Source organism: Candoia aspera, chromosome 7 (genome assembly GCF_035149785.1).
Source record: "Candoia aspera isolate rCanAsp1 chromosome 7, rCanAsp1.hap2, whole genome shotgun sequence".
Taxonomy (NCBI): domain Eukaryota; kingdom Metazoa; phylum Chordata; class Lepidosauria; order Squamata; family Boidae; genus Candoia; species Candoia aspera.
Genome location: NC_086159.1, coordinates 30,015,034 through 30,032,102, shown reverse-complemented (window position 1 = coordinate 30,032,102; position 17,069 = coordinate 30,015,034). Strand labels below are relative to the sequence as shown.

The 17,069-nt window shown below is 39.5% G+C and overlaps 1 protein-coding gene across 1 annotated transcript in view; it reads right to left on the bottom strand.

The window, feature by feature from the left end:
• Window positions 1-17,069, bottom strand: part of CACNA1I (calcium voltage-gated channel subunit alpha1 I) — a 346,803-nt gene that overhangs the window by 71,675 nt on the left and 258,059 nt on the right. Inside the window, exons 10-11 of the mRNA XM_063309585.1 lie at window positions 4,129-4,280; window positions 1,224-1,409 (exon numbers count right to left, since the gene is read on the bottom strand). Coding sequence (XP_063165655.1) covers window positions 1,224-1,409; window positions 4,129-4,280 — 338 coding nt within the window. The remainder of the gene's footprint in view (window positions 1-1,223; window positions 1,410-4,128; window positions 4,281-17,069) is intronic.

Here is a 17,069-nt window from a genome sequence, read left to right as displayed (position 1 = left end):
TCACTGCTCTTGAACAGAGGGCACTAAGGGTAACTAGCTAGTGTGCATTCATACAATATTACTCAGCATCCCTTCCCCAAGGACCTCCAGATATTTTGGATTCCAGCTCTTAGCATCCCTAACCAGAATGACCATACTGGTATGGTATGATGGGGATTATAGCTCAAAATATCAGGAGGGCTTTGGTCTAGAACATTTAGAGGAAACCAGATTAGAAAAGTTACTTATTTGTAATTAACTTCCCTTTCTTTTGATCTGAGGATGAAGGAGTCAACATCTGTTCTTGCTGTAGTCAAAACCCTTCCTTTGCAAACTGCATTGACATCCTGGACCTCCACAAGGGTGGAAGCTACAACTGATCTAGAAGGGAGCAGACAAACTGCTACCAGGACAACTCATCAGTGCAATTCTACATTATTTTAAGGTGACTACACTAATTACCAATAGGTTTCCAGGCCTTTTTAAAGTGCTGGTTATTACTTTACAGTTTAGCACTTGTACACACCAGGCACTGCCTTGCCAAAATGGACTTTGTCCAGCCAATCTGGTCATCTTGACACCTGCTTAGAGCTCCACTACATGGTAAGTTCATGGGACTTGGGTCAGGCAGCAGACTTTCTCTATACTGACCCCCAAGCTCTGGAATATGTTTTCCCTCCTTACTTTTCATAAAGTGATTAAAACCTTTTCATTCCCCAATGCCTTTAACCTTATGTGACTGGAGGGGTTTTGTTTTATTTTTATTATTTCCTTTTGCTTTGTTGTACATCATTCAGACTCTAGACAGACAGACAGACAGACAGACTAACTACAAGCATGAATGATACAGTTGGTTTCAGCCCATTACAGCTTAAAACTATCTGATGGCTTAGGATAGCCTTCTTTACTTGGGCACCCCCAGATACACAAACTTGAATCCTCTCTATTTCCAGCCAGCATAACTATTGTTGAGAATTCTGGGAGTTGAAATCTGCACATCTGGAAGGCACTCAAGAAGGGGAAATTGGCTTTAGGCTCATTGATTTTACATAACGCTTCAATTTTTACAAACTTTTCTTTATTAACATTATCCTCTCTCAGTGTTTGAGCTAGTAAAATGGAGCCCACCCTGTATTAATCTTCCATGTTCACTTGTTAGTTCCTAGGTATCCTTCTGCTTCCATCAAGAAAAGCTAACCACACATCCTATCTTATTATCTTCAGTGTGCATTACATCTTCTTACCTGAAGATAAAGATAAAGAGCATGAGGAGCATGCAGAAGGTTGCTACATTATCCATGGTCTTCATCAGTACCACAAGCTGACGCCGCAAGGCAGGCATGAATCTCACCAGCTTCAGCACCCTCAATAGCCGGAATGTCCTCAGCACTGACAGGCCACCATCAGCCTGACCTATGATCTCCCAGATGCTGCAGATCCAGGCAATCAGAAGCAGACACACAGAAAGAAAGTGAGAGGGAAACTGTTATGACCATAATGAGACTGGAAAAATAATAATAAAAGGGATTCAATAAGAGGGTTTGCAACAGCATAAACAACAGATTTTGTTCAGTAATCTGTCATTAGGCCCCAGACAAATATTGTGTATGAGAGCATTTGTGAGTGTAAGAGAGGCATAATTTCTCCATCAACTGCACAGGTAACTAAAACTCAGTTGTTTCTGGTGCGTTCCAAAGGCTTCCTTGGCCTTCCATAAACCCTGGCTAGAAAGGCCACTGATATTATGGGAGGCGAGAAATCCAGCACACCTGGAACCTTCAATCTGACATAACGGAAACAGTATCTGAATTAACCATGTGTGAACCAGATACATATTTTTGTAAATACACTTTTGAATCAATTGTGTATTTATATGCGTTTGTGTCTGAGGATATGTGTGTGTGTGTGTATCTATAGATACAGATATATCTGAGGAAGAGAAGAGAGTGGACAAGCAAGCTCATTAAATGAGCAAACAGTAACAGCAAAGGATTTTGTCAGGGAAGAGCAAAAAAGGAAGAGGATCAAAGGGAAGGCAAGCCAGGGAGAGCAGAGACCGCAGACTGCTGCCCGCTGCTGCTTCCGGAGTGCGGCTGGGGCACCTCGCACCACTGATTGCCCACCGGAGCACTGTGCGCTGCCAACCTATTTGAAGCAACTTCAGGAGAGATATAAGGAAGCAGTTCGAAGAGAACAAACTATCTGAGCAAGCAAACAGAGGCTGTGGATGAAATTAAGGGGGAGGCATTTATTTTTGTTTTGTTTGTTGATTGTTCATATGAAGAATGTGAACTGCTCTCGTGACCTGCAGGGGCTGCATCTTGTTTGTTTCTTTCCCTAAAGATGACAATAATTATGCATGCTGCAAGGGCAGGCGCCCTGCCTTCCTGTAAGAGAAGGTGAAGAGGCTAGAGGCAAAACTGTCCATTGCTCAGTAGAGTGTCAGGATCAAGAGAAGTCATTTCTCTCTATTCTGCTTTGATTGGACCACAGCTAGAATACTGCATTCAGTTTCGAGCACAGCTTTTTAAAAAGAACATTGACAAATGGAACATGTTCAGAGGAAAGCAACCAAGATAATTAGGGACCTGAAGGGGAAAAAAAGTATGACAAATGGTTGGAGGCACTGGGTATGTTTTGTCTGGAGGAGAGGAGGCCACAAAGAGACATGATAGCTGACTTCAAGTATCAGAAGGGCTGTCAGGTAGAAGACAGGGCAGAATTGTTCAGAGTTGTTCCAGAAGACAGGACAAGATACTATGGGCATTGGATTTCTGGGGAAGATCAGGAAGAGTTTCCCAACAGTAAGACTTGTTCAACAATGGAAAAGACTACCTGGGGAAAGGGGGTGGTCACTCTTTAATTGGAGGTATTTAAAGTGGGGCTGGCCAGGCATCTGTCAGGGATGGTACAGAAGTGGTCCCTGCACTGAGTGGGGGAGTGAATCAGATAATCCCCAAAGTCCTTTCCTGCCATGCCATGCCATGCCATTGCCACACCACTGATTCTTCTATGTATGTACTGTCCGTTCAGTAATGGAGTCTTCCATTTCCACCAAGCGAAGTAGCCTGTATATCTGGAGGCACAAAAAGTCCATCTATCTCTTTTTAAATTTGCTCAAACAGATGGCTGTGGCTACATATATAGGAAATGCCATTGTTTAATCATAGATTAAGGCAGTTTTATATGTTCTTAAAAAGAAGGATTCTGAATACAGAAAGAAGAGGTAGAAACTGAATTCTATATCTAGGCATAATGTTTTACTATACAGGTAGAGCTCACTTAATGACCGCCCTGTTTAGCAACTGTTCAAAGTTACGATGGCCCTGAAAAAGTAACTTTACAGCTGGTCCTTGCACTTACGACCATTGCAGTGTCTGTGCGGTCATGTGATTGAAATTTGTGTGCTTTGCAAGTGGTGGGCATTTACAACTGTCACAGTGTCCCATGGTCACGATTGCCATTTGTGCACTTCATAGCCAGCTTTGGACAAGCAATGTCAATGGAGAAACTGGCAGTAAAATCACAAGTCACAGTCACGTGATGTCTCACTTAACAACAGCATTGCTTAGCGATGGAGTTGCTGGTCCCAACTGTGGTCATTAAGTGAGGGCTACCTCTAGCTATAGTTATAGTTTGGCACAAATTATTTGTTATGCTGATCCTGCAATATAGCACTATAAGATTGGAAAAAAAATATTTATTAGGGCTTTAACATGATATTCCTGGTTTCACATTTGAGAAAACAGCATGCATCTATGGAGCAAATATAGACTATCTGAATATAACTGATAAGCTGGTGGCCAAATTTGAAATATAATAAATCTTCAGATTCTCTGACTTCACATAAAAGTTTTGGGTGATTATACTCTATTAGTTTAAAAAGCTAGCTCAAAATAATGATGATGTAAACATAATTCATCATTGCTAATCATTTGCCATTCCCAGTCCTCTCCCTTGGGCACAATGGATTTGTTTAGAAATAAGATGAATTATCACAATGTGGACACACACATACTTAAAATCAGTAGATAACATGACTTAGTCCTGATCTACTCTAATTTGGATGGCAAGAAGCTAGCTATCATCATCCATTGTTGTTATGTGACATTTCATAATTGATTCAATAGAGATTTGAATTGTCATTACCTGATGATGACAATAATGCTGTCAAAAATGTTGTATGGGTTGCGAAGGTAATCAAACAGACCAAAGGCGGCAAGTTTCAAAATCATCTCCAGAGCAAACATGCTGGTAAACACAACATTGCAAATTTCCAAAATATTTGTCAGCTCCTCTGGCTACAAGCAAAAGAAAGAAGCCGAGACATCAAGAGAGTTTAGGAAATGTCACATACTTTTCTGCATGGGATACAGGAAATGGGAGCTCCTGGGTAAAGAAAGGGCATTTGAGCATTTCAAGGATCTCCCTGTAATTGAACAGTGAATATGATTTTCTAAGGCTACCATCTCCCAATGATGCTCCAAAATTTCATGAATTTCATTATTTCCCCTCCCCCCCTTTTTAATTAAACTCCTTTCTATTCTGTATGGTCTTTCACTCCAGCACTGCAGTGCCTATTACTTTGGTAATTTATTTATTTAAAAAAAATAATTTAACTGCTCAGTACTTGAAGGCAACTGAGAATTGTGGAAATTCCTCTAATTTTGAAGCATATGTTGGATTTGCTATTTGTGCCCCAGTATCATATCATTTATGATTATTTCACAATATAACTCAAAGTATTTTCATTGTTTCATTGTTTCATTGTCACTGTCTGCTTGTGCAAATTCCATGAGCAATGGAGTTTTGCACCAACATTTGATTTTTTTTTAAATCATTGGATGTTTTTTTCTTCTCATATGTTAGTACGACTACAAAACTTCAGGATGATAGAACTGCTATTCTTAACACGTGTGGAAAGCACTAGGTTTATGCTTTTCCATTTTGGGAGGATAGAAGGACTCACTTCAGCTTCCATTGTCTTCCTTTCCCACTCCATTTCCCTCTGCTCTTTCTACTGGCATTCTTCTACTAGCAACATACTTGGCCCTGTTCTCATAATTTTTCCTCATAACTTTTTCAGAAGTGGTCTAACTAATTACTGTGAGAAATTTCAACATGCATGAATTAGGCAGCAGTAAGCAGTGACCTGCTAAAATGTACCAACCAAACAAGAGCGTAGCCTAGAAAGAGGGTGCAAAATTCAACTAAGGAAACATCAAAACAATATTGCTTCTGTTATTCTGGATGATGGGGCTTTCTGGTATTTTTAAAGCTATAATTTAGCCCAATTAGGAAGGTACCAAGAGTTCTTTATGGCAGACCATATATTTATCCCACGTAAATATTATAGAAAATGATAATGTAGGATACATAGGAAGCTGCTTTATCAAATGAGAATTTGTTTTGTTTGTGAACTATATCATGACAGCCAGCAAGACATAGCTGTTAAACTTCCTTAAACATCAAAGTTCACTGGATGAATTTTGGGCAGCCATTCTCTCTTAGCCAACCTTGTAATAAATCTGGAAAAGAAATGGTATGTATACCACCTTGAACTTATAGAGGAAAGGGATGATGATGATGATGATGATGATGATGATGATGATGATACAATATAGCCATATTATTCTTTGGAGTCTATAGCACAATTCTGTGCTCTACTGAATGTATGTCACTCATGTTGCTTCTAGTTTAAATGAAAGTTATATAGACTGGGATTACAATAATAAAGGAACCAGAAAGAGTCTGGTAGGACTTTAACACTAACAAATTGTATTATATGGCGTAAGTTTTCATGAGCTGAAGCTCATTTCATCAAACGCGTGAAGTAGCTTTCAGAAATGGAAGTGTTCTGCACAGAATAATTACTAGTCTTTCCTTGTGACCACATTTCTCACTTAAAGGTAGGGATGCTGCCTGAATGAAATTATGAAACCTTGGGCGCATAGAAAATTAGGATTAGGTTCAGGACTTTTACACTATTCTTTCCTAGTCCAGATGCTTTGGATTACAATTCCTATTATTCTCATTCACTGTGATAATGAAGTATGCATCTGGCTAAGATCATGGAAATTACATTCAATGGATACCAATTTGGGAAAGGCTACTTCAGAACCTTCCAGGAAATTACAAATAACATTCACTCACTGAAATAGGAAAATGCGCTTCTACTTAGTTGAATGAACAGAGGAATCAATTCCCTAACCTGCCAATCTTTTTCTCGGCATTACCATCCCAGTTCCTGAGTACTTCGTTCACACAATCACCTCTTTACTTCATCAAGTGATTTTGACAACTGCTGCACAAAAATGACAAAACCTTATTTTCTCCATGGTTTCCTATTTCAATTCTATACTTCATTGTGGAATTGTGATCAATGACTTTATACTAATTTGAATTATTATAATTATACTAATTTGAATATTATACTAATATTATACTAATTTGAATATGGCAAAAAGGGTGTATGTAAGGAAATGGTACACTTTTCCATGCCAGAGATTTGAGTGCAATTCCCAATTCCCCTAAATACAAAATCAAAAACAGGTTAGGGGAGGGTGCTGGTGACTGACTCAATTTTCATCTGATCCACGTTTCTCTAGCAACACAGAGCACAAAAAACCACTCAGACTCTGAAGACAGTTCCCATAATTTCAGTGTGGTTTGCTCCCACATGAAAGTTCATAGGCTTGCAGCCCAGGAGTGTACAATGCCATAAAACAATTTACTTTTAATAAATATGCATAGGAATAGAGTGTAAAGTTTTCTGCATTATTATTTGTTCTTTAAAAATCTGGCCTGCAGTATAAAGAAAATAAAATCAGCCATTTTGGACTGAAGTGGAAAATTCCTCACATTTATCCATTTATCTCCCTGGGGTCACCGAGACCAACTTTGTCTCCCTGGGGTTGCTGAGACCAACTTTCCTCTCCGCGTGTTCTCTAGATAAATCAGAAGTGCAGCTGAGCAATTATGGGAGTTGAAGTCCCAACAACTATGGAAGGGCAACAGGTAAGGTAAGGCTGCTTTGGGCTACCACTTTCTCTCGGTAGTAGCATGTATAGTGAACTCTCATGGCCAGTGACACACTCCCCAACTCATTCTTCTGAAGTGATTTCTTTCCTAATTTTTCATTTTTTTTTCTCAGATTACTTTACATTATTTTTTGGGTTGACCATGGTTTCCATTCATTACAGAGTTAGTTTAGGTTTATAAAGCAGTAGAAACTCTTTGGCCTCAACTGGGGGAGGGGGTAAGAAGTGACTTGCAGATAGCAAATTCATTCCCCTATTTTTCAGCCATGGAGCTGCAAGAAACCACACAGTTTATTTTTAAACCAACATACTTGTGCAAGTCCAACATAATCTCTATGGAACTTAAAGTAGCCACTATAGCCCTAATATTGAGGTTCCTGGCTTGTGCATTACACAAATGTTCTTGAAAACAAACATTCCTGCACCCTTGTCCAGGAACGCGTGCAGTTACCAAGCTTAAAAAAGAAAAACAAAATGAAACTCATATCATTAACTCTTAAATGGTAGTGTGACTTCCCAGTTTTACTACAGTTGCAGTACTGTAGGATGGCTTGTGGCATGCATTCATGATAGACTCAAAAATGATAAAACACATGGGACCTTTCAGATTTAACCTACAATTTTAGCCCTATAACTGGTACATGGCATTGCACTGTATTAAATACACTGTAGATATTGCACTATTTTATTAAAGTGTGTATCCTGAAAGGCAGTTGCATCTGGAAATACTGCTGATCAGAGTGCCTCTGAAAGTGTTCCACTGAAAATGTTACCTCTGACTTTTCCTTAGTTAAAATTAAATTTCCTTGGTAAAACCAGAACTATCTGAACAATTCTGTAACTCTATTTTAGCCTTTGTGTTAAGTTCTCTCAAAGGAGCAGAAGAGTCAGGCAGGAGGCAGCTTTGTAATTTGGCATTTTTTAAAGAATAAGGCTATGCACTTACTCTTTGCAAAATGTTATGACACATGACACTTAGTGTATGTATGTGTGTGTATAGTTTTTCTGGCTCATCTAAAAATGGTTCAGGAAAAGTTTCATTATTACATTTATATATATTTTATGGATATGAACATCAATTTTCATTCTGACATCAGTCTCCACAGAATATCACATTACAATATATTTTGCATTTTACTTCTGACGTTCATTTTTGAAAAAGTAAATGGGGAAACAAGAAGTTGTTTTAAAGTTTAATTGGGGAATTATAATTGCTTATAATCACTTGGTGTGATATCTTTGTCTTCAATTCGGATTATCACTTTGTAGAATGCTTTCCATTTTTGCTTCCTCCAACCAGAGGGAGGCATAAGAGCCCAGATGCCACTTTCAATTTAACACAGAATGATGTCCTGAACTTTCATGCTTTTAATTTTCAGATACCATAGCACCCTGTGTTTTATTTAAACATCTTTCCTGATTCTTTGAAAACAGGTATGAGGGTCCAGCTTCTCTTACTCAGTGTCTACAGAGGGGTAAAAAAAAAGTCAAGATGGTATCCACAACCATGTGATCGAAGCCCCATCCCCTTTATACATGCGATTGATGAAGTTAATGAGAATTCCTAGGATCTCTATTCCAGGGTTTTTCAAACTGTATTCCATGGAATCCTATGGTTCTGCAAATGACTAAGAAATTAAGGGAAGAAAAGGTCACTTGAGTGCAACCAATTTTCTGTCTCTACAACTTTGCTCTTAATTGGGGTTCTTGGTTTCTTTTTCTTTTTTAACTACAGATGCCATATCCTGAAAATGTTTGAAAACCTCTGGTCTCTTCCATTTGGCAATCCCAATAAACTATATCATGAAATTATTGCAAGCACAAACTATATTAAAAAGTTAGAAATACAAAATATAACACTTTCCCATCATGGACACAGGTACGCATCCTGGTGAACTAAACGAACATTCTTGATAACTGCTCTCAACTTATTTAGATATACACCTGTGTGTTGGTGTGAGTGAGCTGCACACACAAATCTACTGTAACAGAATTTTGGTAAAAACAAGAAAAATGAAAGATACTCATTCTGATTCCCTCCAAACTATTATGTCAATAATCATAAGACACTGAATGTGACATCTGGATAAAATGGTGGATTGTACTCCTTCCTTCCACTAACATATCTGCTCTTTTGCTCTTTCTGTATAATGAGGAACTGATGTTTTAAAAGTCATGCTTGTCTCTCCATTACAGAAAATGTCATTTGTTCCTGCTCACTCTCTGTTCCTCCTTGCAATGGGTTTCTCTAGCCATTTGTGCACCTGCTTATATTTTTCTAATGGACCTTTTTCATCCCAGAAAATGAGTCCACTCAAGGAGCTGGGCAAGAAGAGACCAGAGGGTGAATGAACAAAAGGAACCAGCAAAAGAAAGAGGAAAAAAACAAAACCAGAGATAAGGATTGAAATAAAAACAAACAAAATGTGATTCAAAAAGAAGCAAACTGAAAAGCATACAACAGATAATTGAAATATTGTTAAAACAACCTATTACTTATTTGCATTGAAATATTACATTAAATTACAATTTAAATGTCAACAAGTGAATTGTTATTCCTCTTTTTGTGTTGTGAGCCACTCTGGACTTGTCAGTGAACATGGTATATAAATTAAAGTCACAACAGCAGCAGCAACAAGAAATAATTGAGGTAGAAAGATAAAGAATAGAAGGTAGTAAGGGGAAAAGGTAATTCATAATTACACCCACCCACATAGCTTGAGAAAAAAACAGCCTTGTAGGGCAAAGAAAGATCTTCCATTTCTTCAAAGATACAAAATTAGAGTGAAAAACTTTACTTGCTTTATGCCCTAAGGGCCAGAAGGACTCTTAGCAACTCTTACAAAAGATTCAAGAAAATATTTCTGAAATCACTATTGACTGAGACTTTAAAATCCCTGGCTAAGCTTAGTTAGCTTCGTTAATTTTAAAGCAGCAGTAGGCAATCCATATTCCCTAACCATCCCATTTATGTCCCTCCCAACACTGGGATCATGCTGACATTCAACAGCATAATGACCAATTTCAGCAACATGATTTCAGGCTATTTTTGTTTGAAGGAGATTGGAGGACTTTAAAATGACAATGGTAGTGGTGTGCCTCCCAGAGGCTTGGCTTCCATTCCTAGCCTTAGAACTCCTAAAAAATGTAAAAAACCTGAACCCAGCTCCAACCAACCAACCCCATCCCCCAAAAAACACCCCACCCCACACACAAAAGAGCCCACCCAAAACAAAAACCCACAAAAACCAAAAACCCAACCAAGCTGAAACATTCTGGTCAAACCTCTCCACTGCAACATGTGATAGCCTCCTGTGACCCCCCAGAAGAGTTGCAGATATTCATGGTATCTTTTTTGTGATATAGAAAATGGTATGTAGACAGACAGACATTTAAACAAACTAAGGCAGGAAAAAGGTTTTTCATTCTATATGTGATTGTTAGCACCTTCCTGTCTCCCTTAAATTATTGTATCGTTGAAAAAGATAGAAAAGTAAAGGAGGAAGAGGGAAAGCAGGAGGAAGAAGAAGATATTTATTTAAGAAACCAGAAGTATTTGAACCTCATAATCTAAGATGGGTCTAAAATGGGACTAAAAATAATGATAAATTTCTATTATGAAATTTTGGTGAATCTGCCCTATAATAATGCCAATGGTAGCATGTCGTGCCTGGCCCTGAAGAAGTCCTTCCTCAACCTGGGGAAGGTTGATTGTTTATGTGCCATCATGTTGGTGTTGACTTTTAGTGGCCATGTCTATTTTTTCCATGATAATCTGGTCCTTCAGGTCTTCCACCCACTGTAATTGAGTCTATCCACCTTGTTGCTGGTCTTCCCCTTCACTTTCCTTCCAACTTTCACAGTATTACAGCCTTCTCCAGAGATTTAGGTCTTTGCATAATATGTCCAAAGTAGTGTCTGTAATACAGGTAGTCCTCAGTTAACAGCAGCAATTGGGACTAGAATTTCTGTCGCTAAGTAATACAGTTGTAAAGTGTGACATCATGTGACCACGCCACTTAGCAATGGAAATTCTGGCACTTCTGGTTGCCATCATTAAGTGAATCACTGCAGATTGTTAAGTGAGGACATCACATGGTCACCATTTGCAACCTCCTGTTGGCTTCCCCACTGACTTTATTTGAAGGAACCAAGCAAAGAAGGTCACAAATGGCAATCATGTGACTGCGGGATGCTGCGACATTGTAAATACTGGTTGTAACTACCACTCATGCAGCGCTGTCATAAGTTCAAGCAGTCACTGAACAAGTGGTCGTTAAATGAGGATCAGTTATATCTTGCAGATTCCCAAGTACCTTTAGCTATCAAGTCTGCTGTTCTGAGAGAGGTGCTGACTTTGGTTTGGAGGACTATCTTTTTTGCCTGGTTGAAACCAGAAGGTAGTAGCAAATCTATGACAAGCCCAGAAAGCCTCAGTTGATTGATTCACCGTTGATTACAATGGTGAGGGGTGTTCTTCTCTCAGAATTAATGGGGCCAGATCATTGGGGAAGGATATAACTTTCAGACAGTATGTCATGTCTAGCCTCCATGTCCTTACCTCTATTTTGGACATTCCTGTCTCGAACCTGAATACTGTATTGGGAACACTCTTTGGAGCTGCAAGTATGGACCCTACAGAATTTGCTTGTATTGGCTTGAGTATGTTTCTCTTTATATAAAGTCTTACTTGGGCTCCATATGAGGTTTTAACCTCAAACAGTTTTAGGGCTGCCGGTATTAGTTTTCTTTCTTTGGTATAAAAGAACCTCTTAATAGCCATTGACAATTTTGAAATTGTTTCAGCTATATCTTCCTCGTGGGCTCTCCAAGTCCTCTGTGCATGAAAGATCACTTCCAAATATTTGAAGGTATGCACCTGTTTGATTTTATTTCCATTTATTATACAACTATGTGGCTTTGGTTTTCTTGTGAATACCAACGCTTTAGATTTTTTGGTACCCATGATGGGTACCAAAAAATAGGATATTGTCTAGAAATTGTCTTAAGGGGATTTTTCATTAAGACCTTTTTCAGGTACAAGACTGTGCAGTTACACAGCTACCTCTTGTTTCAGGATTGGCACAATGTTTGTTAAGTGTGGTATTTCCAGGCTTTGGGCAAGAAGATCTGAAGCAACTTCCTTTTTGTTTTTTTCCCTAGGATTGGGCTAAAGAGAGAAGTCCTTGACAAAAGGGCTATGACTTCACCAATTGGACAGACTAGGTTTTATCAGGAGGTGCAGTGCGACTGGTGGTGCCTATTATTATTATTATTATTATTATTATTTTACTGGGAAACCCTTGGAAGAAGGGGTTTTAAAGCTGTTTTAAATTATTCTGGTTAGCGACAGTTTGCTCCGCCCCCTGCCCCCTGCTGGCTGGGGAATTCTGAGAGTTGAAGTCCACACATCTTAAAATTGCTAAGGTTGAGAACACTGCTATGAATGAATAGTACATTATTCCAGGCTTACACAGATTTAAAATAAACAATTCTTTTATTTCAGGCCTGAATCTTCCTTTGACTATGTGGCTTCTGGATAACTTTTCCATTGTATAAGTCTTGTGCTGAGAGCTTTCTGCATACTAGCAGGTAATTATCCAGACTGTCCTCTCCCTTTAGTCACCACCAATTAAAATGTTACCTATTCATCTTCTTTAATCTTTTTTTACGTCAGAACTTCCCATTTTTAAAAAACATTATTTCTGTTTTTATATTACACTCCTCTAATTGAACATCAATTTTGTTTAGGCTGAGCTGCCTAGATTAGTGCTTATTATATAAAGCAGTGATTCTAATTAATCAAGGCCCTCTTAAAAGGCAAATGCCCATACTATCTAATTCACCGCAGATTCCAGACTATGAATATTCCATAAATATACAACAAGACTGTAGGCAGGTTAATCAGCCAATGTGAATGGTCATCATACATCCCATAAACATGAAAAATGGCATTTTTTCATGCTCACTGGCTGCAATCTGATAAAGCATTTATGGAAAATACATATATATTTTGTCAGGGACTATGGTTGGTTGAGCTGATGTAGGTAAAGGCTGAATATGAATGACTTACAATTTATTTTTTTATTTATCAAATTTCATCACCACCCATCTCCCCAAAAGAGGGACTTACAATAGCTTTACTTACCTTGGGTATGTCTTGAATGCCACTAAGTAATAGATCCCCACTTCCCCACTTTTATTTCCTGCTGCATACAGTACATCTAGCTATTTCATTTGTCAAGCATGGAGATGGACATTTCTTCCTGACCTTTGCTCTCAGTTCTATTTCATTTCATTCCTTCCAGGCCCAGCTTGCCTCTTCCCATATGCTCTCTCTCCTCCTGTCTGGCTATTAACAGTGTCTACAGAACTACTCACAGCAATACTCTTGCCATTTCACAGGACTATCAAACTACAGTAGCTCTGCCAATTCCAGGCTTTTATGCTTACAACACCAGTGATAGAGTCCTGGCTTAGATTTCTAGTCTTATCATGGACAGTGGCTTAATTGTGCTGAGTTCTTTACAACTGAAGATGTGATGATGCTAGAAGATACTGCTCCATTGTTTATAATGCATGGGGCTGAATAACTGGCTATGTCTCACCTTGAACTGTTCTAAACAACAAACAGGTATGATAACTGGTGCCATAAAACAGGTACCAATCATGCCCAGCAGGTTCTGTAAAAGAACAAAATGATAACAACAGGAAGGGCTTTTGTTGAGTTTTGTTAGAGGTAGGACAAGGACAATAGGGAGAAAACATTTTTTTCAATATTGCAGGTTTTAAACCAGAGTATTTAATGTGCAGAGATCAGGCAGGACATCATCTGCTATAGCAGATGCAAAGAAGCATTAAGAAGTGACCTGAACTCAAAGCAAATGCATTGGAAGTTAGTGTCACAAAAATGGGCAGTGAGGAATCTTCAGACCCGAACAGGTGAGAGAAACTCTTTGGCTAAGCTGAGGGATCACTGACCCTGTCACAGTCTTCTCTATCATGACAGCATTCCTTCTTGTTCACATTGTGACAGATGCTTTGCTGCACTGTTAACAAGGCTTGCTTACATGGAAAATCCGTGACTTTATCAGTCATAAATTCCCAAGATAACAGCTGCCTCCTAGAATACTTTGATGGGAAAACAGTAAATACCATCTAGGTTTCCAAGTTCATTGGGATATTTTCCTATATTCTTTACCTTGTGAAAATCAACTCCCAAGATTTTGAAATACCAGTTTCAGAGATATAGCTGAGGTGCATATTTCCAGTTAGAGCAGAATTAATAATACAGAGAGGATTTTTAAAAAGCTGAAGGTGATATGTGTTGGGAGAAAGCAAACATTTGATAATTTTTTAATTGAAATGTCCATTCACCTTTAAAAATACTTTAGGGTCAATAAACTCATAATTTGGATAGTATATAACATTGCCTCAAGATGGTAAAATTTGTCTCAAGATGGTACCTGACTTAGAATTATTACCAATCATAACCATCACAGAGCTACTTCCCACCTCTTTGGTATATTTTTTCAATAAACACCAATGGTACATAGGTTTTTAAATAAGGTATCAAACAAATGTCCCATCAGATAAACTTAAAAGTTTCCTAAAAGAAATCTGAATCATGATCAAAAGAACATCAGCTTTGGACCTAGAAGCAAGTATACATATCAGCTGATGAATCCTGGGCCTGAGTAGAGTAGAATCAGGCTCAACCAATAGCAGAATTCACACATACACAAAACAGTATTATCATTGCCCCCATTTATTGAAATATTAAAACATTATGAAAGGCAATCTTCTTCAACCTGATGGCCTCCAGATGTGCAGTAATCCAATTCATCTAGAGGACACCAGGTTGAGAAAACCTGCTGAAAGAGGGAGCATCCCAGGTGATGTTTTTGATGGGTTTGGAACAGTATTACTATACCCAGAAGTATCCTACTCAATCTTCCCTAACTTATTGGCCTCCAAATATATTGGATTATAACTCCCACAATCCCTAGATAAATATGCTGCATAGGGCCAGAGTGTATAAAGGTAGTCCTTGCTTAATTACCATTTGTTTAACAATGGTTCAGAGATTCGACAGGGCTAAAAAAGTTACTGATGACTCGTCCTTGAAGTTATGACCATCGCACCACCCCCGCGGTCACGTGATCGTGATTTTGGTGCTTGGCAACCGGCTTGCATTTACCACCAGTTGCAGCATCCTGTGGCCATGTGATCATAATTTGTGAACTTCCCAGACAACTTCTGACAAGCCAAATTAATAGGGAACCATTGATTTTTTGTTTAACAACCACAATTCACTTAATGACCATGTGATTTGCTTAACGGCTGTGGTGAAAATGGTAATATAATTGGGTCCGGTCACATGCTTCGCATAATGACTGCATCGCTTAGCAACCAAAATTCCAGTCCCAATTGTGGTTGTTAAGTGAAGACAATAATCTGTTTTAAAAGTAGCCAGATTATTAACTTTCCACAGACCACCTATATTAGGATGTAGTGACTGGGAATATATCCCCTTCCTGGAGTGAGAGGCCCTTCGAACAGTCACTCATGCCCTGGTTATCTCCCATATTGACTACTGCAATGCGCTCTACATGGGGCTACCCTTGAAGAGTATCCGGAAGCTATAGCTGGTGCAAAATGCAGCCACGCAGGCAACCTTGGGTTTCCCAAGATCAGCACACGTCACCCCTTTGCTCTGTGAGCTGCACTGGTTGCCAGTATGCTTTCGGGTCCAATTCAAGGTGTTGGTTATCACCTTTAAAGCCCTACATGGCACGGGTCCAGGTTACCTAAGGGACCGTCTCCTCCCCATCACATCAACCCGTCCCACCTGGTCGTGCAGAGAGGGCATGCTACGGACCCCGTCTGCAAGAGAATTCCATCTGGTGGGGTCCAGGAGGCGGGCCTTCTCTGCAATAGCCCCTGCCCTTTGGAATATCCTTCCCCCGGAAGTGAGATTGGCTCCCTCCCTCCTGGACTTTAGGAAACAGCTAAAGACCTGGTTCTGTAATTACGCCTGTGTCATGCGCTGCCTACCACTGAGTGAAACACAGACACTGATTCAGGGAAGAGCAGGTTCAGGTTTATTTCAGCGTAGTGCTAGACGAGAAAAAAGCTGAGAGTGAAGGGAGCGCGCCGGTGCGGGGTTTAAATAGCCCACGCCGGTCAGCGCCCCCACTTTGGGTTGTGTCATCCCCCCCCAGTCCTGCATGCTTCCGTGCCGGTAGGTGAAGGGTTGCAGGGCCCCTGCTGGTGCCCCGGGCTTCGCCCATAATCGGTTTCTTTCTCCGGCCGGTGATTGCTGTCAGCTGGGCGATCTCCGTTGCGCTTTGCTGACAGCTTCAGGTGAGCCTCATGATCCGCCCTGTCTTTGTCTTTCCTTCTTCCTCTTTTGTGTCCTGATGGCTGGGTCATCCGGCCGGGGTCATACCCTTCTCCTCGGGGTCTGTGTCTGTTGTTGTGCGTGCTTTGCTTATCTTAAATCCCTTCCTCTGCTTCCTAGGTATTGTCATGTGTGCCGTTGTGCTGATGCCTTCAGCTCAACGGTACTCATGACAGCCTGGGGCGGGAGAGAGAGTGGTCATTCCTGGGGATGGTTAGTTCATTAGAAGGACCCTGCTCTGCTTGCAAATCACAGAGAACTTTCAGCCATCGGGGTTTTTATTATATTTATTTTATTGTGTATTATAGTGTTTTACAGTTTTATATTTTTATTTATGTTTTATTGTAAACGGCCCAGAGTCCCTTTTGGGAGATGGGCGGTGATAAATTTGATTAATAAATAAATAAATAATAAAATAAATAAATCATGTGGAGAAACAGAACTAACTTGCAAGAATTAACTGCTGATGATTAACATATGTTCTAAATTGTGTCCATCAACTTATGTGAGGCCAAACTATGGCTGTTCTTGTATGAAGTGAGAAAACTAAAACAACTCTTGGGGGAAAAATGAAGTAAAAACCCTTTAAAAATTGGATTAGTGCATTTTTTCAGAGACATCACTATTTAGATTCTAAGCCTGCAGGC